Raw genomic sequence first — 26,947 nt, forward strand, 5'->3', positions numbered from 1 at the left:
AGTCCTGAGGGCTGGTCCTATCCGACCATGTCTTATTCTTCAGCTCATAATTTCTGGGGACTTCTGAAACCCCCTCCCCCATGCACAGCAAATGAGATTCTGTTATAGCGTGCGCTCCCACTGCAGCCCCCGGGGGCAGGCCTGTTCCTTAGACATCAATGACGTGATGCCAGCCGATGACATAATGCCAGCCAGCTGCTAGGAGAAGGCCTGGTGTGCTGTCTGGGCACCTGGAGGAAGGGAGACCTGCTCAGGTTCATCTTTGGGAAAGAAGGCTGATATCACCTTACTGTTCTTTCCCTGGGCGCCCAGGATGCTCAGAAAAAAACATCTCGTTCATAGAAGCCTCGAAACTTGAGTAGATTTTCCTGACAGCGGTTTCGCTGCTCTGGGGGAAGCAGCTTTTCTCTCCCAAGGACCCCAGGCCAGTGAAAGGAAATCCCGGAGCAAATCCTACAGCGGAGGCTGTGAGAGCAGAGGCCAAGGCTAAGGACGGCTCCAGTACGGTGAACCCAGATGGAAAACATCAGCCTTGCGCTCCTTACAGCATTCGCCAATGCATCCATCATTTTCAGACTGGCACAGGCTTCTTCTTTACCATGGCAACAAAACTGGGCACGAGTCTTTGGTGGTGACGACAGGAAGTTGAATTTGAAGCCTGGTCTCTGGGTTGCATTAGGAAGCTGTGATTTTTTTTTTTTAATCATCAAAAATTAGGAAAATGATGTGCTAAAGCAAAGTCTCAGTGGTTAAAAACATTGGCTGTTCTTTCAGGGGGCCTGGACTCACCCACGTGACAGACAGCTCACCACTGTCCCTAGGGGAACCTCCAGCCCTAGTCTGGAACCCAGGAATGACCCCTGTAAGTTGTCCTTTGACCTCCGCATGTTTGATAGGACACTTGTCCCACTCCTGCTGAATGAATAAATAAGTGTGTGGGGGGGGATTTAAAAGTCATTTTTTAAAAGAAAGTTAAAAATAATTTATATATAATAATACAGTTTGCATATTAAATAACACCATAGCAGAGGATTTGGTATAGTTTTTTTTTTTTTAAGGAGAAAAAGGGGGGAATTATTTTAGGTTAGGATTTAGATAATTTTTTTGTAACAAAAATCAGTATATTAAAAAAGCACCTTCTTTATAGCTGAGTATGGTGGTGCACACCATTAATCCTAGCACTTGGGAGGCAGAGGCAGACAGATCTCTCTCTAGAAGTTCGAGGCCAACCTGGTCTACAGAGTGAGTTCCAGGACAGCCTGGGCTACACAGAGAAACCCTGTCTCAAAGAACAAACAAACAAAACAAAAAAATCACAAATAAGGGGACTGGAGAGATGGCTCCGTGGTTAAGAGCACTTCCAGAGGACCTAGGTCTAACACTCTCACCCAGACAGACATGCAGGCAAAACACCAATGCACATAAAATAAAAATAAATAAATTACTTTTAAAAATTTCAAGTAAAATAAAATAATAAATTAAAAATCCATAATTTTCTGTGTGTGCATAGGCATGCATGCCGTGGAGTGTGTGTAGAGGTTAGAGGACATCTGTGGAGTTGGTCCTCGCCTTGACTTTCACGTGGGTTCCAGGGATTGAGTTCAGAACTACAGGCTTGTGGGGTAAGCATCCTTTATCTGCTGGCCGCCTCGCCAGCTCAGCTAATGCACCTTTTTTAACAGCATTGGGATACAATTCACATGCCCTAAAACTCACCCTCTAAAAGCGTGTAACACATCGGGTTTTTTTTTGTAGATTCATAGATGTGTGTGGCTATTTATTACCACCGCTCAGTTTTTATTCAGTGAATGAATAATTAAAAAGTTTAAAAGTGCCCTCGCTTTGTGAGTCAGATTTCAGTCAAAACAAGGCTTGGTTGGTTTGGTTTTCATTTTGTTTTTCGAGGCAGGGTTTCTCTGTGTAACAGCTCTGGCCATCCAGGAGCTCACTCTGTAGACCAGGCTGGCCTCAAACTCAGACATCCACCTGCCTCTGCATCCCGAGTGCTGGGATTAAAGGTGTGCACCACCACTGCCCAATTGTCAGAACTGTTTAAAGAAATTAATCCCGACCTCCAAACAACAACCACCAGCCAATCAGTGACACCAGTAATCTCATCCTGCTTCTCAGAAGAACCAACCAAGGTCTGGGACCAAGCTGCTCCTTAGTCAGTCTGAAAATTCTCCAGTTCTATTAAAAGAGGCTGACACAGTGCAGTTCCTTCTTTATTACATCATTCCTGCTGTGAATAAGAAGAAAATATCAAACGCCTTCCTGTTCATGTTTATGATGAAACCGCCGTCCTGAACCAAAAAGTCTTTCCGCCAGTGAGTAGAAAGGTCCGCCCTTAAGGGTGGGAATGATCTGGCTGGGTCCCCAGCAGCTGACACACAGACTCTCAACAAACAACTGAAGTTACAAAACAAACAACAAAAACCACCACTGCCACACACTAGCCACAGGCCAGCAAGCATCCATCCATCAAGGTCACTGCCAAATAGAAGAGAGCTAGGTGGAACAGAACACAGAGCTAAGTCCTACAGCTAAATCAGAGGCATCCAGGCAGGAAGGGAGACCCAGAGGCTGCTTCCACACGCTCCTCCCTTCCAGTGGATGCCTGACAGACAACGGAAAACAGTGAAACTTGGCATGCCTGCCTTCACATTGCATCTGACCTCCTCTGTGCAGATTCCTGTTTAACTCTGAATACAGAAACCTTAACCACCTGAAGGGTGTCTGGAAAAACTGGCCATGCCAAGAGATTTAATCTGCCTCACCTCTATTGTCCCCCTTCAAAGCTAAAACGCACCTTAAGAGTAAGGTATTTATTCCAAGAACAGGAAGCCTTTACAACCGAGATTGCCTTCCAAATGGAAGCAATTAACCCTTGACAGGAATCAAGATTCAGGTGATTACATCCTGCCAGGAACTGGACTGCCCCCTCAGGTATTAGGGATTTTAGTAGAGTAACAGATTTTCTTTCTTTGCTTTTTGAGACAGGGTTTCTCTGGGTAGCCCTGGCCGTCCTGGAACTCAGCCTGGACTCGAACTCAGAGATCCGCCTGCCTCTGCCTACTGAGTGCTGGGATAAAAGGCGCCCACTGCTACTGCCTGGTTTGAGCACAGATTCTTAAAGTGTGGGTCACAACTCCATTTGAGGTCGTGTAACTGAATGTGGAGGGCATGAAGGATTCAGCATCTGAATGCGTGATGACCGGAAATTAATACAAAATCAAAGGTTGGCGATGAAGCTGAGCTGCTTCTGGCAGTGCACGCCCTGTAGTGCGTCACACAACCTCACTGCAGCCGTGGGTCAGAACACAGAGCATGTGCACTTTGCACTGCATGCCACGCCACGTCATACAGCACAAATACCTGAAATGCCTCAATTCCGACCAGGGGCGTGTGTATTGTGAGCTGCAGTGTTTTGCTATGTGTACACACGAAGTTTTCTGCTCTTACAAAAACAGTGTTTTCATTACTGAAAACAGATTCTGATTGGTATCCCTACTGTCCTTCCTCAGCCTGGAAGAAGCAAAGTAGTGTAGTGTCTCTTTGGGTTGTATTGCATTAGAATGTTTTTAGTGACTTGCTATCTAATATCTATCTATCTATCTATCTATCTATCTATCTATCTATCTATCTATCTATCTATCCATCCATCCTCCTTATAACATCTACCTACCTACCAACCTACCTATCTATCATCCATCCAAACTGAAGGAACAGGAGTTGAACCCAGGGCCTCCCACATACCAGATAAAAGCGCTGCAACTTGGCTGCATTCCCACCAGATTGTTTGCTTTTAAAAATTGCTATTTAAGTTGGTCATGGTGGCACGCACCTAGAATCCAGTACTTGGTAAGTGCAATAAGACTAATCATCAGTTCACCCTCGATTAAACAGCAGGTTCAAGGTCAACCTCATTTAAAAAACAAAGCAAGCAAACAAACAAACAAAAAGTACATAAAAGTTTAAAATAAGAGGGCACACCCCATCTTGTAGACCCAGAATTGTGCAGCTCGCTGCTGGATGACTGGAAGCCAAGCGCATGGACATGCACTGCTGACGGCAGCAGAGGCTTGCTTCTTCAAAGGTGTGATTGAGCACTGAGAAGGTGAAGACCAGCCCCTTCAATGATGCGCTGTCCCCGATCTGCCATGGTCTCTGTGTGAACTTGCCTCCAAAAGGCTTTTGTCCCATTGTTATAGGCTCCCTCATTGTCAGTCTTAGGAGACTTAGGAGACACAGTTCTGGGAGTATGTTGGAAGGAGGGACGGACGAGCTGTGGTGAATAGAGGTAGCACCATCCTATAAACTAGGACCTCAGACTGGATCCAAAGGGAACGAAATAAGACAAGCAGAATACCAGCATTCGTGTCCCCTACTTCCTGACCTCAGAGATGATGGAACTAAGCAGCAGCCCCCTGCTCCGGCCATGCCGTGCTGCCTTCATGAAGCGTATCCCTTCTTAAACGCTGACTAGCACGCAAGTCATCGTCCCTTAAACTTTGATGTGGGAGTGTCATATATCAATCTGTTGATTTCATTGGTTAAGTTATAATAAACCAGCTGCTTGGCCTCATGGCTTGGAACATAGATGGGAGGAGTAAACAGAATAGAATTCTGGGCGGAAGAGGAAGTGAGGTCAGACTCTGCTCTGCTCCCGGAGAGACCCGACAGCTCTGCTGGAGCAGAGACGCCATGCTCCGATCTCCTGGGCAGATGCATGCAATGAAGCTCCTCTCAGCTCCGAACCCAGAATGGACATAGGCTAGAATCTTCCCGGTAAGCGCACCTTGGGGTGCTTACAAACAATCTTTAGAAATGGGCTAGTCCAGGTGCGAGAATTAGCCTGTACGGGCTAGAGTTCATGGGCCAAGCAGTTATTAAATGAATACAGTTTGTGTGTTGTTATTTCGGGCATAAGCTAGCCAAGCGGCCGGGGTGTTGGGGACGCAGCCCCGCCGCTTCCTATTTCAACAAAACTTCTCTTGGCTCTTCTGTCACTGCAAAGAGAAAAAGTAAACAATCCAGTCCCTCCAGAGATGGGGCTCTGGGGAAGGACTTGGATAATGAAGGCTCTGCCTTCATCCACGGATCAAACCATCACTGACTGGTTCAAGGTCCGAATGGAGTGAGTGGAAAGTAGGCTCTAACTGGAGGAAGGACCTGGAGCATGCTCAAGCCGTTGTGACATTTGCCCCACCACAGGATCCTGCTCTCATGATGTTCACATTCACCGCAGGCCCACAACAAAGGGACAGGCTGACCACAGACTGAAACCATCAGCCAAAACATGTCTTCCGTCCCCTTAAGTTGGGCATCTGTCACAGCGATGGCGATGACTAACAGGTAGACAAGAAGCAGCCTCTGCAAGGTAACTGCACTCTCGTGCTTCCTTACCGCTTCCTTCCAAGGCCTTCACAACCCCTGAGCGCAGGAGGCTGAACACAGACTGTCAGCCAACTGCTCTACAACTGAGCTACACCCCTGGTCTCTCCTAAGCCTCTTAATAGTCATGCCTTTTTCCACCGCAAAGGCTGAACATTGTACACTGACCCAGAAAAAAAGAAAAATGTCTGGTGCCCCAAAATAGTACAAGATGTGGTGGGGGCAGGGAAAGAATTATAGCCATCCATTTTCAGGCTTTAGAAAAAAAAAAAAAAAGGTCATCTTCCCCTCCACCTTCCCACTTTCTTTGTGTAACTCAGCGAGGACAAAAGGACAATTTTCATGCTTGACGGCAGGCCAGATGGGGGTCTCCTTTCAGAACTTTGGGCGTAAAAGGAAATCTCTCAGGATTACAAAGAAACCCAGATGCAGGCTTGGGTGGCTGAAGGGAGAGCCAGCCCATCTCTGTTTCAAGACCTGGCACTACTGAAAATGCAAACAGGTCAAGTTCAAAAGAGGCCGCATCTCGGGGCTGCCCGGGCAGCCAGTGTCTTCTCGGGCTGCACTACCGGAAAGAAGAATCCCATCCTGGGCCTTGCTATCAAGAACGGACTCCTCACAGTGTCCCCTATCGACATGGTTTTCAGAGAGAGAGAGAGGTCTCCACGGGGATTTTCTTGGCTTTGGGGGCATTCTTCTGCTCTTAGGCCGAATCCCAGGCAAAAGGGAGCCACGGTCTTGCAATGACAGTGCGCACGAGATGCAAACATGAAATAGAGCAGTAGCCAGACGACTCGAGATGGTGAGTTCTCTGTCTCAAATTCGTCACTCTCGGATCTCATGTGCTTCATCGTTCCTTTTCCTTTTCCTCATTTTACCAACTAGACAAATGCCCACACGCTGGGAGAGGAAACGCAGAGGTCAGTAGCGAGGATAAATATTCACACAAACCAGCAGACAAGTATCCTAAGGGATGTGGTCACACCAACAACACCAACACACAAAACGTAAAATGGCAATCCTAACTTAGACCGAAAGCAAGAACTACGCAGATCCTATTCCCGGGAACACTATTCACAGCAGCCAAAAAGAAACCTAAAACAAAACCATGTCCATTAACAGGCTGGTGACTGGAAAGTTCAGTGTGGTCTATGCAAGCGACGGAATATTATTTGATTATAAAAGGGAGCAAAACCTTGACACATGCTACAACTCAGATGAATCTTGAAATCGGTATGATGTATGAGAAGAATGAATATTTGTTTTCTTCTCTTTTTTTTTGTCCCCTCCCCTCAGGCCAATCTGTGCACAAGTAGATGTGAAAAAGTGACATAGTTCAAGGTCTCTCAGCAAACCTGTAGCTCAGCCATTTGTCTAGACTGAGTGGCCAGCCAGCTCCAAGGACTCTCCTATCTCTACCCCCACCCCAGTATTGAGATTACAGTATTGAGCTCTGCCCTGCTTTTGTGGGTACTAGGGATCCAAACTCGGGCCTTGATGCCTTAGTTGCAAGCATTTTAACAGCTGAATCATCTCCTCTCAGATGCCAGATCCCTTTGTCATGGATAAACACAGAACTAACTTTTCTCAAGTCCTATCAAGCCTAATGAGTCCACGGTCACTTAACTTCTATTCTTCTCCTCCACGACACTGACACATCTGGTGTTTGTCATTTGTGGCTATGCATCTGGTACCCACAAGCCTCTATTTCCCTAAGAGAATTTACTCCTTAGACACTCTACCCCCTGTCCTGGTGCTGAGGAAGCCCACAACCTTCCTCTCCAGGAGGGAACATGTGACCCAGCTCTGGCCAATCAAAACACTCATCTCTACCGCATCTCCCACCCTGGGCAAAGAGGTGCAGCAGAGCCAATCAGAGCCAGCACAAGTCACTTGGAGACTCACACAGACTTGGAAGCACAGTTGAGAAGAGGCAAGGGCCCAGTGCTGAAGTAGGTCACCTCGATGGCACAAGTAGAAGAGAATTCAAGAGACCAACAAAGGCTGGATACAGAAAAGGACAGCAGTGATGTCATGGGAACCCCTGAACCTCGCGGTTCCTGAAGTCAGTCGCTGTGTCTTTCAGTGGTATGGGATGTAAGACCCTCCCCACATGCCCTACTTTTAAAACAAGGCTTGTGTCCCCCACTGGCCTGAAACTCTCTGTGCAGCTGAAACTAGCCTTAATTCTCCTGCCTCTGAGTGCTGGGAGTACAAGCCTGTGCCACAAGGAACCTGGATAAATCCTGAATAAATTCCCCCAAGTCCACTGTCCCTTCCTTCCTTCCTTCCTTCCTTCCTTCCTTCCTTCCTTCCTTCCTTCCTTCCTTCCTTCCTTCCTTCCTTCCTTCCTTCCTTTGGCTTTTTGAGACATGGTTTCCTGTGTGTAGCTCTGGCTATCCCAGAACTCGCTCTGTAGAGCAGACTGGCCTGGAACTCAAAGAAATCCGCCTGCCTCTGCCTCCTGCGTGCTAGGATTAAAAATGTGCGCCACCCCCGCCCAGCTTATTTCAGAGCTTTTACCATCAGACCTTGCGTTGGAAGTTCACACTTAAGCTTTGAGGAAAAACTTACTAAACATTTCTTCAGGTTTTAAAAATATATATTGCATACACCATATCACTTTACATTCATGAGTTAAAACAGAAACAAACATGCCATTTCCTCACGTATAATAACTCCCCAAGGAGGAGTTCAACAAATCACATGTTGCTTCCAACGTCTCAAACAACGTGGGAGCCGCGGAGCAATGAATGGCTCATCTTTGTGGCCGGAAAAAGCTCGTGTGCGCATGCTCCCTTCACTTCCTTACAAGACTACCTCTACACAGGCAGGTTAGAGTCCTGACTCTCTGACCCAGGCTGAGATACACAGATGGGAAAATGACCCCCAAACCTCCGTAAGGCAGAGTACCTGGCCAGAGGGTCTGCAAAGGGATGCGGGGGAATTGTTTTCAGGCAATGAGAAAGGAGGCATCCTTTGCGATTACGCGCGCCCTCCTTCAGGGCCAGGCTATATAACTGGAACAGATTTCACAGCACAACACACACACACACACCCCGTGAGTCTGGCTTTCCCAGCAATGCACCCGAGATCACCGCACCCTGGCTTAGAAACCTTCACACACTAAATCATCTGCTAGAAAACCCCAGGGAGCAGCCTCCCTGAAAAGAAAGTGCTCTGCAGGGAAAGGAGGAAGGGGCAGTAAGCAGGGAGGACAAAACATTGGCAGTCACACAGCTTCTCACTTGGGCTTTCTTAAAGACACAGTGTCCACGGGAGCGCAACACCGGCTCAGAGCAGGAAGTGCCAGGGGTGTGCTTTTTCTTCCTGGGTGACTCCGGGCTTGAGTTCATACATGTGATGTCCTTAAGAAACAGAAGGCTGCTGGGTGCAGTGGCACACAGCTGGAATTCCAGGCCTCTGCGGGAAGTTCAAGTTCAAGGCTACCTACTCTGGCACACAAATGAGTTAAGAGATCAGCCTAGGTGACTTGAGACTCTGTCTCAAAAGGGGTGGTGAAGGAGGGGACATAAAGGGAACTAACCGAAATAAGCAATTAAAAAAAAGAATAAAGAGGAGGGCTGGGAATGTATGTAACTGAGTGGGTGGAGGGCTTGCCTAGCTGCAGAGTCCTGAATTTCATCCCCAGCCCTGCTTACAAAAGCCAGGTACATTAGGTCGCACCTTCAATCTTCCTACTTGTGGAGGCAACAGGGTCAGTAAGTTCAAGGTCATCCTGGTCTCTGTAGTGAGTTCAAAGCCAGCCTGGGCTACTGAGTATTGTCTCAAACTAAAACAAACTAGCTAACTAAATAAAGGGGAAATGTGGGTCAGAAGAAGGCTCGGTGGGTAAAACACTTGCTGCCACGGCTGGTGACCCGAATAGGACCTATGGGACCAGCCTGGTAGACGCGAACAGTCAGCTCCCTAACAAGCTGTCTCTAAACCCCCATGCCGCCTGCGTCCTGGCATTTGAGGGCTTTCCAGCACTTGCAGCTGGAAATAAATAAACAAATGTAATTAAAAGCGGAGATCAGCCTCCGAGTTTGAGGCGTACCAGATATACATTCTCAGTGACACCTCCGTGACCCAGGCGACCTACCGTGAAGACGGAGAACAGCATCCAGGTAGCAATCATGACCTGCCGCCTCTCGGTGACACCAAACCTTGAGAACCAGTTGCTCAGAAAGTTTCACCAGGGTTTCTCTTTCCCAGATCACAGATCAGATGTGAGGTCACAGCACTCAGGTGCAGTGGGACGGGGCTTGGGCTTCACACCTGTGCGCTCGTATTGGATGGACACTGCCCCAAGAAACACAGGGAGTGTGCAACGTGAACCCGCCCAGCTCCTCGGCTTCAAAGGTACAGCTTGGAACCGTGTTGGAGCCTTCAAGGGCGAACGAAAGGGGAGGAGACTGTATTTATTTTTACACACCTACTCACGATCATCTTACGCTTATCAGCCTGATTACGATTTAACAAATGTGGGCTATCCCTTGAATTGAAGAGACTGTAAAGTCCCGAGGAAGCAGGGCGTCTCTTCGTCCTTCTCATTAGGCGACCCGCAAGCTTGTAAATGGCAGAAAGTGACCTTTAAGACTTGGTTTGCTTCTTGTAAAGCTGCTGGCTCTCCACAATAAGGAAGGGACACTGGACACTGTTTACAGTAAAGAGAAGTGACTCCATTGGTTCCAACAAAGGCACCTCCACAAAGGCTGGGAGAAAACCTGTTCTGCTGAGGTGAGGCAGGGACACAGAAAAGGCGGGGCACCCGGCGCAGAGCGAATGCAACCAAAGGGCAGATGCTCTTGTCAGGAGAGGAGACGAGGATTCTATCCTCTTGACCCGGCTAGGTCCTAGCTCTGCTGAGAACTACATTTTAAAAAAAATTTTATTTTACATTGCCCTCTCTTTTTTTTTTTCTTTCTTTCTTTCTTTCTTTCTTTCTTTCTTTCTTTCTTTCTTTCTTTCAAGAGAACTGATAGTTGAAGCGGGGGGGGGGGGGATTCTGCTCTTAGCATCGGTTAAATGGCTGCCTGGCTTCTTCTAAAGCTAAGGGGCTACCCACCCCCTGACCTCACCTACAATCTTATCTATTGGCCACTGGACTCCCACAGGATTATCCTTCATGTCATGGCTTGAAGTCTCCCTCCCGCACCATTTTTGAGACAAGATCTCACTCTACAGTCCAGGTTGGCCTCTATAATCCTCCTGCCTCAGCCTACTGAGTAGTAGGCATGCACCATCATGCCCTTAGCTTGGAACTGAATGCCTTCCAAAGGCTCACTTGTTGCTGAGGAAACCGGGACCTGAGGAAAACCCCTGCTATGGGTAGAAGAAATCACGGGAAATGCGCTAGTGGGACCCCAAGCCCAGCGGTCTCATTTTTGCTTTCTGCTGCTGTGAAGCGAATAGGCCTCATCTGTCACATGTTCCCACCATGGTGTGCTGCGTCCCCACTGTCCCACGGTAACAGGGCCAGAGCCAGAAGGCTACATTCTAAAGCTTCTGAAACTGTGATCCAAAGAAACCTTTCTTTCTGTTAATTTGATGAGCTCGGGTGCTTTGTCACAGTAACGGAGAGCTGACTAATGTCTACCTTGGGGCTGGCTATGTTCATGCCATCTGCCTGGAGCAGTGGTCTTCTTTCAGTTGGTTTTACCTGCATGTCTTGAGGTATTTCTAAAACCCATTCCCACCCTACTTTTAAAACTCCCACCAGGCCCACTGAGTCTTGGCTTCAGCAACAATTTCAACAGGTAAAACACAGGACAGTAGTCATTCATTTGGCATATACACACATGGTTTTCAACAAATAACCTATTTTTCCCTTTATTCTATTTTTTTATTGGTGTGGGGATGGGTTAATGAGTTTTGAGACAAGGTTTTGAGCTAAGTGTGATGGCACACACCTTTAATAGCGGCGCTCAGGACTCAGGGACAGGCAGATTTCTGTGAGTTCAAGGCCAATCTGGTCTACGGAGTAAGTTCCAGGACAGAGAGGGCTATATAGAAACCCTGCTTCTAAATAGATAGATAGATAGATAGATAGATAGATAGATAGATAGATAGATAGAGAGACAGTGTACATAGCCCAACAGTTCTTGAACTTCCCCCACCCACCCTGGGGTTCTAGGAATCGAACCCAGCACTTCACACACACCACGCAAGGGAAACACACCTCTGAGTTCAGCGCATGGGAGCAATGACCTCTGCATTCTTTATATAAGAAACTGGCAGACATGAGCAGTGCCGTCTACTGTGCTGTTCTGAAGGAAACAGCGAGTGAAGACTGCGCGTCTCTTCTGAGTTACATGATCTCTGACACACCAGTGACCAGGCCTGAGTGAGACTGTAAGAGCATTCACACCGTAGAAATCGATCCCGACATGGCCCTCCAACTCTTCTGGGAAGTCACCAGTTCCAGGGAGAGGCAGACTCTGAAACATTAGGCTGGCGCATTGGTTCTGAGACTCTGCAAACGGGGCTCGTACAGTCCCGATGAGAGCCCCAAAGGGGACTCCTCACCCAGCTGAGGGCGGCCAAGGAAGGTTTCCTCCGGGGAAGCTGGATAAACTGTCCAATGAGGAAGGGCAGAGCGATCTCTGCTAAAAAGAATTGCCGGAGCGATGGTGGTGAGGGGTGTGGGTGAAGAGTGACAAGAATTCTGTGTGAAGTAGGAAGAGTAACAAGAGCAATGGCGGGGGCCAAAAGCAAGTTTGCAGATAACTGTTGGTGCTTTGGCTGCACTTGAGTGATATCTGGGACACCAGAAATAAGGCCAGAGCAATGGGTGGGGTGTGTGTGTGTGTGTGTGTGTGTGTGTGTGTGTGTGTGTGTGTGTGTGTAAAATCCTAGCATCCTAGCTCCCACAGGCCTTGAATGCCATGGATCTGGTGTTTTGCTCTTTCTGTTCTTAGGGCCTAACCTGCGAGACAAATAAATACACTATGTAGGACAAGGGATGGAAAGTGCTGCCTGTGCCCAGATGCCGAATGGTGTTAAGGAGGTTCCAGCTGATGTGGCTGCCAAAGGCAGGCTGACACAGCCGCATCATTTAGACCAACTTCATAAGCTAAGGAGTGCACACTCGCACAGGTGGGGTCACGCGAATGATGCTCACGGGTGTGAAAGCAAGCCTCAGTAGAACCAGAACCAGGAATGCCGTGTTGGAAAATTAAATGTCCCAGTGCCGTTCTCTACAGCTTTGCAAGGAACTGTCTACGTGGATTGGATCAAACACACTTTAGATCCTCAGCAAAAAACTATTCAGCGCGTGTTCCGTGCTTGACTCTCCTACAAACTATCTCTTCCAAGAATAATAAAAAGTGAGGTTTAAGGCTTAGACCATCACACGCTTATCACACACCCTCATTCCCAGTCTGACACAACTTTAACTCTTCGTAATTTTCTCTGAAGGCATTTACTACTTTTTTAAAAGTTGATTTTCCTTCTTTATTTTATTGTTACTATTTTCCTTTGTTTGTTTTGAAACAGGATCTCTCTATGTAGTCCTGGCTGTTCTGGAACTCCCTCTGTAGACCAGACTGGTCATGAACTCACAGAGATCTTCCTGCCTCTGCCTCCTGAGTGCTGGGGTTAAAGGTGGACGCCTGCTTGTCCAGCTTATTTTTATCATGTGTTTGCATGTGTCTGCGGGTGGGTGTATGCACACAAGTGCAGGTGCCTGCAGAAACCGTAAGAGAGCATCAGATCCCCTGGAGCTGCAGTAAGAGGCCTTGTAAGCAAGCTGACATAGGTGCTGGGAATTGAACCCAGGTCCTCTGGAAGAACGGTGACTGCTCTTAGATGCTGATCCATGCTTTCAGTCCCGACTCTTTAATATGGTGTTTGAGTTATATTACTTTCTCTTTTATTAGTTTACACACTATCCATTGGCTTCCCCTTTGCCCTCTTCAATATTTATATTTGCTTAAGAACTTTGGATTTGTTATTCTTACACGTATCTATGGTCACATTGTGTAAATTTTGTACCCTTGCCTCTGCAGTAAGTATAGTTTTTAATGTCGTATTTTCTGTTTGTTTTTTCTCTCAAGTGAACACCCATCTCAACTGCTGAGTTTTCCAGATACTTATGCACAGTACCAGAACTCCAGATCTGTGCACCTTCCCAGAAGGACGCTTTTGTTTGTTGGGTTTGGTCAGTTTTTCAAGACAGGGTCTCTCTATGTAGCCTCCTGGAACTCACTCTGTAGACCACTGGCCTCGAACTCAGAGGTCCACCTGCCTCTGCCTCCTGAGTGCTGGGGTTAAAGGCATACGCCACCAGACTTTCTGGATGGTTAGTGTATCCAAGAAAACATCTTTCTTGCCTTGTCCCAGAGGTCCCTGTCAGGTCATTTTACCCTCTCCCGAGAAGGAAGCCCTGGCTTTCCACACGCCTGCCTTCTACTTTCTCCGTTCACACACCCATCTTGCTGGAGCACTTCCTCTCCCTCTACCCTTCCCATATTCCAATTTTAGTGACTGCCTTTATTAAAGTTATATAGATACAGGACTAAAACAACAACTTTACAGATTTATCATAAGCATATATATTTTTGTGATTACTCAGTTGTTGACATTTACTGACTTTATTGAGGATTTAGTAATTTTTTTTCTACGTATGCCTTTACAGAATGAGAAAAACCTTCTCAGTATAACCACATAGAAACTTAGAAGACTCTGCAGTGAGGCGTCATTAACTCGAGTAGAGACACGTGGTAAATTGTTTTGTTTTTAAACTTTCCTGATCATCCTATTTTCTCCAGAGTGAAATCACAGTATTTCCTCAGCTTTTGTTTTGTTGTTCTGCCCTCCTGGAGATCACACCCAGGCCTCACCCACGCTGTTCCCAGTGCTCCATCACTGAGCTAGCAATAGGCACACCGGGCCTTTGAGTCGTATTTGACATCATCTCACTGACTAGTCTAGCTTCCACTGCTCTGATAAATAAGATGACAGAAAATAACGTAAGAGAGGAAAGAGTTTCCTTGGTTCACAATCCAGATTATAGACTATTCCTGCAGGGAAATCAAGGCAGGAACTCACACAGACAGTCACATCTCCCCCACAGTGAGGAGCAGACACGAATGGACCCTTGATTGTCTGCCACTCAACTGGCTTTCTCTGCTCTTAGAGAGTCTAGGATGCTAGCTATAAAACGGTGCCTCCCACATCCAGGGTCTTCCAGCATCAATCAACAGTCAAGACAAACTCCCATAGACAGTCCCACAGGCCAACCTAGTCTAGAAAATTCTTCACTAGGACTCTCCTCCCAGCACTTGGCAGAAGTAGGTGTGAATTCAAGGTCAGTTTGGTCTACGTAGTGAGGCCCAGGCCAGCCAGGGTAACACACTGAGATCTTGTCTTCAAGACAAAAGCGCCTTCTCAGGTGATTCTAGGCTGTATCAAGTTGACAAGGACAATCAACCAGCACACCAACTTACCTTCAGCTTCCTGTCATGTCTGCAGATCTCTCCCGACACGGACCCGCCGGAGGTATTCTGAACACCCATCGAATGAACAAAGCAATACCCGTGTCACACTCAGGAAACGCAACTGTCACTCTGGGGTTCCCCGCCATCACTACCTAGAAGCTTCCGGTCTCTTTTATGCTGCAGCTGCTACTTTCGGTTATCACTTACCATTTTCCTTCCTACTTTGCTTCCTCGCCAGCTACAGTTGTTTCCTGAAAACATATACAATTCCACCCTGGTGGCCTTTGACCAAGAGTTTGACTGGGTACAAAACTGTAGCTTCAAAATAAATGTTGGAAGGCAGAAGGCAGTCAGAGAGGGAAAAAAATAACAAACACAATAAACCGTCACTGTCCTAAGCCATCAGCTCGGAAGGCGGGAAGCCAGCGAGTGTACAGCAAACAGTGGAAACCACTCAGGAAGGTCTGCACTTCCTTCACTCTGACTGCATCTGCACGTACCCCTTTAGCCTTTTGCCTCAAATTTCGGGACACCCCCTCCCTTCTTGTTCTGTTTACAGTTGTAAATTTAGCCCTGCCCCTTCCCCCAAAAAAGGTTTCCATAGCTCACTGTAAAGACCAGAGAATCAGAGGGTGTGGCAATAATTAAAGAGAAGCTTCTGGGCCAGAGATCCCAGGTTCTAAACTGGGTGGGAACTAAGTGACAGGAAACAGCAAGCCTTCCTGTCCCTTGGCCTGGGTCGCCACCATCGTGTGAGGCCTTGTCTGTGTACGGGAAGAGCAACACTTGGAAAGGGGCTGCAGGCTCTATGGCTGTCACACCTTTGCCCTGGCTGTTCTGAGGAAGGGTGACATTCATAGAACATTGCCTCAAGTAGTTATCAGAACCCTGGGCCCTGCCAACGCAGACACTAGAGTGCTCTATTTTAAGACTGCCATCCACTAAGGAAAGTATACTCCGAAAAGAGAAATACATGATTATAGGTAACAGGCAAGCCACGGTGTGGGGCTCACCCTAGCCTTTCCAGAAGTTCTCTTAACGCAGTGAGTTCCAAAACATCAACACTCAGCTGCAAGGTGTGAATGTTTTCTTCATTAAAAACAAAACAAAAAAGAAACCCTGGGGCTGGAGAGATGGCTCAGAGGGTTAAGAGCACCGATTGTCCTTCCTGAGGTCCTGAGTTCAATTCCCAGCAACCACATGGTGGCTCACAACCATCTGTAATGAGATCTGGTGCCTGCAGGCACACTTGGAGACAGAACACTGTAAACAAAATAAATAAATCTTTAAAAATTTAAAAAAAAAAAAAAAGAAACCCTATTAGCCGGGCAGTGGTGGCTCACGCCTTTAATCCCAGTACTCGGGAGGCAGTGGCAGGCGGATCTCTGTGAGTTCGAGACCAGCCTGGTCTATAAGAGCTAGTTCCAGGACAGGCTCCAAAACCACAAAGAAACCCTGTCTCAAAAAACAAAACAAAACAAAACAAAACAAAAAAGGGGCTGGAGAGATGGCTCAGTGGTTAAGAGCATTGCCTGCTCTTCCAAAGGTCCTGAGTTCAATTCCCGGCAACCACATGGTGGCTCACAACCATCTGTAATGAGGTCTGGTGCCCTCTTCTGGCCTACAGACATACACACAGACAGAATATTGTATACACAATAAATAAATATTAAAAAAAAAAGAAACCCTATCTTTGGATCTATTACTTTCACAGTGGAAAACCTTGAATTAATGATTATCTCCCCCTCCATCCCCAATGCTCATTTTCTAGAAGATTCTGGAAAATGGAAGCAGTGAAGGATCTGAAGAACCACTTCCTCCTATTTATTAAAAAGCGCAGCATCCTTTCTGTAATCGCCCCAAAGCCATTCCCACACAGCAACAGGTGGGAACAGCAGCTGTACCCACTCACGCCTTAGTCTGAGGAGTTCAACTTAGGCTTATCCAGAAATTAACAATGGGCAGAACATTCACAAAGGAAGAATCAGAACCTGCCAAGAACAGCTGGCATGGTGACTCTCCAGTCGACTTGGTGCGATCTAGAAACACAAGGGAAACAAACTGCCAGGCAGGACTGAACCTTCAAGGTCTGGGACAGAGTTAACTGAGGGGGGGAAAACCCACTGTGAGTGTGAGCAGCACCGTGTGTGTATCAGGTCCTGAGCTGAACACAAAGAGAGAAGAAATGGGGCTGGACACCAGCACACATCTGTCCATTTCTTGATCTAGGAGAGGAGAGAGCGCGGGCATTTGATGCTGCTTCCCACTGCGGTCACCCCGGGCATCACTCCCTGTCTCTCTTGATTATCCCGAGTAGTTAGAAGCGCATGGGCATTTTCTACAGAATCAGTCACATAGAAGATGAACATCGATGGGATGGAGAGATTTTTGTCTCCACACCCTGAGGAGGACAGAACACACTGTCATCCTGAAAGCCACATTTTTGCCTGTTTGCATTGCCCACATTGGTCTCCTTATGAGGTGTGGCCTTCAAATGGTAAGTGATTTAAGAGCGGTCCTGGCTGACACATGGGCGCCCAGAGGAGCCTCATTCAAAACCCAGTGTGGCTGCTGGATGGATGGTCATGAAACCGAATGATGACAAGCTGGGAACAAAGTCTGTTTCGTGCTAGGTGTTTGGGTGGTAGCTTCACCTCAGCCCCTAGTGTCCATATGCCCAAAGAGTCTGAAATGTTTGGGTTCCGACTACACCCCAGTCCCTGGCATCCACATACCAAAGAGTCTGGGCTGTTTGGGTGGAAGTCCCATCCCAAACCCCCTTCCCTGGCAGTTGCCTCAGTCCCGACTCTACCTTTGAGAAAGTCCACTGAACAATGACCCCTCCCAGAGATGCTCAAGACCACTCCCACAGAGTATTTCAATAGCACCATACAGAACAAAAACGTGGTTTCCCAGGCTCCCTTCCCCGGCTCCTCTCTGAGGGACTGGAAAGCCATCTGAGAGAGTTGGTATCCATTACACCTGGACTTTTTCTAGTTTGGTTTGATTTGGTCTGATTCAGATTATTGCGCTGGTGGAGAGGCTTATTGGGGTGCAGAAACTTTTCACTAGGGAACTCCAACACACACACACACACACACACACACACACACACTCACACACTCGCACCTACTTCTCGGCAACAGGGACAGACAGAGGCAGACGCACTGTGTAATAATGCTCTCAGAAAATGACAGTGATAACTGGAGATGTGGCCCGAAAGTAGAGGGCCTGCTCTACATGCTTGAAGCCTATAATTCCAGCATTCAGGAGGCAGACCCAAGAGGATCAGAAGTTCAAAGAGAGTTTGAGGCCAGCCTGGGCTAGGAGAAAAACCCGGAAGTTAGGATCATCTAATACCTTATGTTTTAGCTCTTTTAGGTTTTCAGGTTACACCTGTGTGTGTGTGTGTGTGTGTGTGTGTGTGTGTGTGTGTGTGTGTGTGTGTGAGTGTGTATGCACATGCACGTGTGTGTGTGTGTTGCTGGATCTCATGTCTACTGGGCAAGCATTCCCTCACGGGCCGACCTCCTCATCCCCCAACATTCTCGTCTGGAGTCTGCAAGTCAGAAAGTGACCTTTGTTCCTTCCAGCTGATCCTTGAGCACGTTACCGGGACTTCTAAGGCATGTTATCAGGATTCACAAATGAGAAATATTTCTTGGCACGCTCCTGCAGAATAATTACCGAAGGCGACAGAGTACTGATTTTGAAAACAGGCATCTTTATTCAGCTGGGGTCAATATTTCAAAAGAACTACGCGAGTTTCCTAAAACCAGTGGTCATGTGCACTTGCTATTGTTGGACATGTCTGTAGACAAAACACAGCTAAATGTATTTTGGCCACGGGGGTAGGAGGCCACCACTGTCCAGAGGAATGTTCTGGAAGCAAACAGCCCATGAACATCCACATGTTGATTCGTGTCTACACTGCACAGGGTGGTAGGTGACCTTTGAAAGAATGAATGCGTCTTCAGCCACTATTTTAAGGATGCGAGTCAACATTGGTCCATGGGTGAAAGAGAGATGCACTTGAGATGTCGTCTTCCTGATTAAAACAAAAGCTGTCCAAATCTTCCCGATAGAGTTCAATTGAAAATTACCCTCTGTGCACGAGAACCAAAATAAAATAACAAACGGATAGAAAAAAAAATGCTCAGAATTCCTGAAAATAATTTTTCATCTACATTTGAGAATACAAACTCTTTCCCAATCTGTTTTCAATGCAAAAATAACATGAAAGTTTTTTTTTTTTTTTTAATTTAAATTCCTGGCTGGGTGTGGTGGTGCATGCCTTTAATCCCAGCCACCTCCCACCTCCTAAAATGGAAATTCCTTAGAACTGACTAGCACAGGATACAAGTCTACAGTCCCAACACTTGGGAAGTTGAGGCAGGAGGATTATGTTGACTTCACGGCCAGCCTGAAGTATAGAACTCAGTTGGTAAAGTGTTTCCCAGCATGTACTGGTCCCTGAGATCAATCCCTAGCACCTCATATACGAGGCGTGGTGGTGCAAGCCTGTCAACCCAGCACTCTGCTCCAGAAGTGGAGTCAGGAGGGAGTTTAAGGTCATTTTCAGTTCCTTTGTAAGTTTGAGGGCAGCCTGGTCTAGCCAGCAAGTTCTAGGACAACCACGGCTACATGGAGAGACCCCCACCCGCACCTAGAAACAGAGCTAGAAAGATGGCTCAGCAGAAAGTGCTCACAGCTCTTGCAAATGACAAGGATTCAGTTCCAAGCATCCACATCAGGTGGCTCACAACTACAACTCCAGTTCTATGGGACCCAGCAGCCTTTGACCCCCATAAACACCTGCATGCACATACATGGACTACATAAACAAATACAGGCACATAAACATGCATACAAATAAAAGAAGTAAAGCTTTTAAAAATAAATTCCTGGGGCTGGAGAGATGGCTCAGTGGTTGGGGGCACTGACTGCTCTTCCAGAGAACATGGATTCAATTCCCAGCACCCATATGGCAGCTCACAACAGGCTGTAACTCCATTTTAATGTGATCCAACATCCTTACACAGATATACATGCAGGCAAAACACCAATGCACATAAATAAATAAATCTTTAATAAAAGTCGTTTCATTAAATACAATTATTTTTTAAACAGAAGCATACATAAATAACTTCAGAATGATTCTTCATAAAAGAGACACTCAGAAGTTCTCATGTATTAAGTATGCAGTAACCAAGTGTCTGCCACCAACGGGCCCAAGTAGCCCCCTGCTCCTTGAGCACCAAGGGTTGATAACCACAGCTCAGCCCACGGGCCCAGCCACTCGCTGGCTCCAGTAAATACAGTTCTACTGAAGTACAGCTAAACCTGCTCATTTACACTGTCTGAGGGTAAGGCTGTGTTCAACGACAAAGCACAAGTGTCTCCAGACACCGCACTTCCCACAGAACCCAAAATATGCACAAAGTCTGTCTGAATCCAGCCTTGACTGGAGGAGAACCGGGCAGGGCAGGCTCAACACTGGCCCAAGGAGCTTTGGACTCAGCACCAGTTTATGAAACAGGAAGCCAGTATCAAAAAAGGAAGAGCCCCACCCCAAGTGTCAGAGACCCGAAGCTCCTGTCCAGCCTCCCCAGTCACGTGACAGACAGCGCAGGTCGGCAGATTGCTCTCTGCCTTTCTGGGGCTACCGACCTGTTAAGGGAGAGTATTGATACCCATGTGACCCGCCTTCCTCAGTACAGAGGGAAGTAGCCTGTGAAAACACAGCCTGGGGCGGGGCGGAGGGGGGGGCAGGCCGGTGCGGACAGCTCAGAAGCCGCCACCGAGTGTAGGGTCTCCAAGTGCCAACCAAGCACCAGGTGCTTTCTGTGTATCCCTTCATCTTGTCTACACACCTACTCTCTTACAGGGCTGTCATGGTGAACCCCTTTCACAGATAAAGGAAGGAATGAAGGCTCAGAGAAGTCAAGGGCTTTACCCACTGTCACACAGCAGTGATAGATAAGTTAAGCTGAGCCTCAAACCCAAGACTGCCAGACTCTTCTGCCATTAGCTAACAAGAGTCCCCCGAGTCTCCAAATTCTCACTTGCTGTATGGCAGCTGCCAACTCTGCCCATCTCTGAAAAGGATGACTGGAACTATCCCGAGACAGATGCTGAGCCTGAGACCAATACTGAGGTGGTATCTGTGGGACAACAGCCTCACGTACACATCTACTACAGGTTATGAATGGCCCATAAACTACAATGAAAATCTATGTAGGGAGGTGAAAAAGAGCCCAGAATCTACAACATAGCACCTCAAGAGATGCTAGGATAAATTCACATGAATAAACAGCCCACAAAGTGTGGCTTGAAACAGGCATGATGGCACACACTTCTAATTCCAACAGTTAAGAGGCTGAGGCAGGAGGATTGCTGTGAGTTGAGGTTAGTTTGGGATAGGTAACAAAATTCTTTCTCAATAAAACAAACTTTAAGCCGGGCGGTGGTGGTGCGCACCTTTAATCCCAGCACTCGGGAGGCTGAGGAAGGCAGATCTCTGTGAGTTCGAGGCCAGCCTGGTCTAGAAGAGCTAGTTCCAGGACAGTAACCAAAAGCTACGGAGAAACCCTGTCTTGAAAATCCAAATAAATAAGTAAATAAAACTTTGGGGTCTGGAGAGAGGGCTCGGTGGCTAAGAGCACCCTTACACTCCAGCTCCAGGGACCTTGATTCCCCCCGGTTTCCTTCAGGACCGTGAACCCATTGCACATACCCCCAGATATGATATAGACCCATACATATAATTAAGAATAAAATTAAGGGGCTGGAGAGATGGCACAGTGGTTACGAGGCCTAGCCGTTCTTACCGAGGACCAGAGTTCAATTCCCAGCACCCACGTGGTAACTCACAACCGTCTATGACAGTTTCAGGGGATCCAGCGTTCTCTTCTGTCCTCCTCAGGCACTGGATATGCAGGTACACATATTCAGGCCCCCGACCGCCACCCATGTAGGACAACACATGTAGACCCCACAGTAATTAAATAAATAAAAACTTAAAAAGCAAGCTACTAGATCACCCCTAGCATAAACCATCTAACTAAAATCCAGTGGAATATTATGTAGTCACTTAAAGAACACACACAGGGGGCTGGAGAGATGGCTCAGAGGTTAAGAGCACTGGCTGTTCTTCCAGAGGTCCTGAGTTCAATACCCAGCAACCATATGGTGGCTCAAAACAATCTGTAATTCGATCTGGTTCCCTCTTCTGGCCTGCAGACAGAATACTGTATACATAATAAATTAATTAATTTAAAAAAAAGAACACACACATACACACGCCCAAACTAAATAAACAAACACACGGCTGTCATTTTTAAAAAGAGCCCATACCCAGCACGACAAACAGAAGCTTAAGAAAGGGAGCCATCTTTAAGTCTAGAGCCTGCGTGCCAACAACTGGCAGAGACTGGATTTTCTTCATTATTTTTGCACTGTTTTCGTTGCTGTTACTTTTACTTTGTTTAGGACACCGAGTTTTACTCTACAGCCTAGGCTGACTTCAGACTTAGGATCCTCCTGCCTCGGCGCCTCAAGTCCTAGACTGCAGGCCTATGATACCATGCCTAGCATTTTTTTTTACCGTTCCTTTTTTAATCTCCCTTGGATAATGGGCAAGTGGTGTTTTCATAGTCAAGAAGGAATGGCTCACATAAACATCTGAGTCAGGCTGCAGACACTTCTAGGTTCCAGCCTGATGCTTCACACCCGTGGAATGTGCAGAGAAGACGTCTAATCTGAGCGCGCTGAATTCTGTTTGCGGTAGGAATATCACATAGTTCATTTTACAACACAGAAGAGCAGCGCTGGATGGGTGTGTGACAGGGCTAACACCCTAACCTTCTGCCCGTGTCTTCCCAAGACGATCCACTGACAGCATAGCTTTGGGGGTTCTCAGGAGAATGTTGCATTTCTTATAATAATATTTTTTTCTTTACCTATTTACAATTCGAAAACTGAGAACATTACCGGGGTGTAGCTCAACTGACGGTGTCTTTACCTAGCGTGAAATGAAGGCCTGGGTTTGATCCCCAGGGACACATAAACCAAGGTGGGGTGATCATACACACCTGGAGTTCCATCCCAGAACTGAGGAAGCAGAGGCAGGAGGATCATAAATTCAAGGTCATCCTAGGCTACACAGTGGTCAGCCTGGCATATATGAGACCCTCTCAATAGATTGATTTTAAAATTAGAATCAATATATGGCATGTCTATAATATTTTTCTGAGTCCACTGTCGACTCCGTTGTTTTGACTCCGTGAATTTTCCTAAAAAACAAAGCCAGCCTCAACCTTCATCAGATTCTAGTTCTTGAATCCCAGACCCCACACAAAATGGTCCAATTCAGGGACCAGAGTTCCGTTTAGGTCTCATATCATTAACCTCTTCCAATCTGGAACACCGCATTGATTTTCAATTACTGCTCACGACTTTTGAACATCACAGACCAGCTATTTCATTGAGAGCCCCCAAGTTCAAGATAATATAATATAAAATACAGAAAATCTTACAAGTGGGGTTGGAAAGATAACTCAACAGGTAAGAACACTTATTGGTCTTCCAGAGAACCCAAGTTTATTTCCTAGCACCTACGCTGGGAAGTTCATAACTGTAACTCCAGTTCCAGAAGATTCTTTTGACTTTTGAGTACAATGTATTCGTGTATATGTGCACACACACACACACACACACATGCACTCAAAAATAAAAAAATAAGTTTGGCAAGATGGCTCAGTGGTTACAGGAATTACCTGCTCTTCCAGAAGAGCCAGATTCAACTCCTATCGCTCATATGGCAGCTCACAACTGTCTATAATTCTAGTTCCAGGGGACTTGACACCATGGCAAAATATCAATATACGTTAAACAAAAATAAATAAATTAAAAAAAAAAAAAACAAGCAAACAAGCTAGGTTCACCCTACCTGACAATTGGATACCTACAAAGCGATCTAAAAGGTGTCATAGGCCCATATGTCAAAGTCATATCATCAGGCCAGGAGTTACAGTGCACAGGGTCTCAGTTTGGAGGACTTCCCCATGGGAGAGCAGTCTGCTGTCTTCTTTACTGAAGCATTCCTTTCCTGAAGTCTGTATTTCACGGGAGACAGAGCCAGCGATGACGCACTGACACGCTGGCGCTCCAAGCACCATGGGTTCAGATGGACTCACAGATGAGAGAGGCCTCGGGGCCGAGTGCTGAAGGCTCCCTATGCTTTGGAATGCATGATGAGGTCATCATAAGAGCAAGACAGAGCTGATTGTAATTTTCCTTGTACCTGGCAAGCCCAAGAGTCGAGACCTCGCCTTAGGAAACACTCTACAGTGGGTCTAGATGCTGGGGGAAACGTCTAGAAACGAGAGTAGTGTCTCTTTCCTTTGAGTACACGCCACTGATTTCTATTTTCTAGTAGAGATTCACCTCAGAGAATCAAAATGGAGTTGGCGTGGCAGAGTTAAGCCAGGAAGGAAGGAAAGGTCATCTGGGGTACCACATTAGATTGAGGAAGCCTAATGTAGAATTTAGGAGGAGAGCCAGCTTGGGGGGTTCATAACTGGGAGGTAAGCAGAGGTCACAGGGAAGCAGAATTAACTAACCCGAGGGCAGTTGGAGAACGGAGCTATCTGGCATTTATTTGAAGCCTGGTTCCATTGGAAAGCCTTCACTCACAGGGACAGATTGTGCCTCCAAGTAGCTCACACACTGATGGAGCATTTTTACCCCTAAGCAGGGCAGTCTCATCCTAGGATCAGCTCCAAATCCCACTCGATCCAAGGTCGCCTCTAGCGCCATCCTTCCAACAAAGCCTTACTCTTCAAGATGCCAGAAGAAAAGACAAGCTATTCCTCTTAGTTCCATCTTCAGCTTCTTTTCCTTTCCCACAAATGATACCATCGGCTAACTCTATTACCACTTGATTCTAGAAAGATCTAAATTTAATAGCGGTCCTCTGCCAGAGACCTCTGAGATCAGTGATTTGGGCCCTGGGTTCTGCTTACTTCCTGCATGGTCGGGAGTAAGCCCACCTTCAGAGAGGATGTATCTGTGTTCCTAGGCTGGGATGCGGTGTGTGTGTGTGTGTGTGTGTGTGTGTGTGTGTGTGTGTGTGTGTGTGTGTCTGTGTGTGCGCAATCATCACACAACGCAAGAGGTGTGTTGTTGCAGTGAACCCCTCTTTGATGCTGCCAGCCAGCCCATGGAGACCATCCCATTGTTTCTCTTAGGTGCCAGCCTGGCTGTGAGTTGCTGTTTACGAGAAGCAAGAGTTGACTTGGTAAATTCCTAGAGCATAATGTAAATGCCAGATCTTGAAAGGGTGCTGTGGAGTCCTGCCCTGGCAGAGCAGGAAGAGGAAAAAAAAGAGGACGGATAGGGAAGGGAGCCAGGAGGGATCAAACACAAGGTTGGAGGGGAAAGATCGGTTTCCTTGTCCTTGCTGGACACTACAACATCCTTCTAGGTCTCTGAGAAACTCACTAAAGGAGACTGGTCAGAAACACTGCAATCTGTCTACACTAAGTCGTGTTTCTTAATATGGCAATCTGTGCTGGTCAGTTTTTTGGTCAACTCGTTACACGCTAGAGCCACCTAGGAAGAGGGAAGCGATGAGGAAATGCCTCCATCAGATTGGCCCGTAGGCTAGTCTGTTGGGGAATTTTCTTGGCGTACGATGGCTGGGAGAGGACTCAGCCCACTGTGGGAGGTGCCATCCTGGGCTGGTGGTCCCAGGTTCTGTAAGAAAGTAGGCTGAGCAAGCCTTGAGGAGCAAGCCAATAAGCAGCTCTCCCCCATGCATCAGCTCCTGCCTGTAGGTCTTCCCTTGTGATACTGGGTCATGATCTTCAGGACAGCAAAGCTAACAGGGACAGAGTCTGAATGCCATGCCCCGCCCTGTCCAGGTTATAACATTGCTGAGAGTCACCCCAGCCCTACCGCACAGAGGCAGAGGAATCTGTTCTCTCAATTTTTCCATTTCTTCAATTTCCTGCCTTTGTCTAGATTTCAATACCAATAAGATGCCTAGTGCTAAAATTATGCAGGCAAGTAAAACAGACGGCACACACCTTTGGTTCTCCTGAAACAAGAAAGACCTCGAAAATGTACATGACGAGGTGGGTGTCATCACTTGCTACATGACGAGTGGGTGAGGTTTTACCTAAGGTTTGCTTCCCTCTTCTCCTTTCAAAATACAACAAAAGGCTGAGCCAGAGTCAGGCAGGTGGCACAGAGCTGAAGTCCCGGCCCTGGGAGGGTGGAACCAGAAGGACCAGAAATTCAAGGTCACAACGGGTTCAAGGCCAGTCTAGGACTCAAAGAGACCTTATTTAAAATAATAATAATAATAAGGAAGGGAGATGAGATGGTTCTTAGGTAAAGGTACTTCCACGTACTGCTAAGCCTGATGACCTAAGTTCAACCCCTGAGACCCACATGGAGGAAAGAACTGACTCTTGTAAATTGTCCCCTGACTCTGAGAGAGAGGGAGAGAGAGAGAGAGAGTCCTGTTTGCCATCCCCTCCCAGCTCATCACAGTGACCCAGTTGTGTGTCTTAGTCTTCTCATCTGCAAAAAATAAACGGATTCAACCAAAAAAATTGATAAGAACTTTCTTTCCATTTTCTAAAATTTTAATAACAAAATTCAAAAATTTGTCCTTGTTCCTTAGGGACTGTCCAAATGGCTGCTGCCTGCTGGGTAGTGAAGTCTAGGATGGGAAGACTTTCCTGATTTTGGTGGTCTGGATCCTTCTGGAATTTTCATGGAGCGTATGTGACCTTGAACCACTTACATCTTTCTCGTTTACTCTTTCTTCCTTTCTTCCTTTCTTTCTTTCTTTCTTTTCTTTTCTTTTCTTTTCTTTTTTGCTTTTTTGAGACAGGATAGCTCACCCCTCAGGCTGGTCTTGAACTCCCTATGTAGCAACATTAGCCTTAAACTCCTTAGCCTCCTGTGTCTACACCTCAAGAGCTGGGACCACAGGTGTGAGTCGCTGTGCTGCAAGGAGCTGGCCAAGGTCACCATCATTACCCTTTCAGAGGTGAATGACAGGGTTCCCACAATTGGCTCCATGCTGAGCCGTCCAA

At 46.9% G+C, this 26,947-nt stretch overlaps 1 protein-coding gene across 5 annotated transcripts in view; it reads right to left on the reverse strand.

Annotated features, from left to right (window-relative positions):
* Palm2akap2 (PALM2 and AKAP2 fusion) overlaps positions 1-26,947 on the reverse strand; it is a 301,240-nt gene that overhangs the window by 67,954 nt on the left and 206,339 nt on the right. The window contains exon 1 of one of the 5 annotated variants that reach the window (XM_050118994.1): positions 9,500-9,523. The exons of the other annotated variants lie outside the window; for them this stretch is intronic. Coding sequence (XP_049974951.1) covers positions 9,500-9,520 — 21 coding nt within the window. The 5' untranslated portion in view covers positions 9,521-9,523. Of the gene's footprint in view, positions 1-9,499; positions 9,524-26,947 lie in introns of those variants that run through there. 5 annotated transcript variants of the gene reach the window in all.

The sequence above is a fragment of the Alexandromys fortis genome, unplaced genomic scaffold, assembly GCF_014885135.2.
Source record: "Alexandromys fortis isolate MF-2015 unplaced genomic scaffold, M_Fortis_MF-2015_v1.1 scaffold_18, whole genome shotgun sequence".
Taxonomy (NCBI): Eukaryota; Metazoa; Chordata; class Mammalia; order Rodentia; family Cricetidae; genus Alexandromys; species Alexandromys fortis.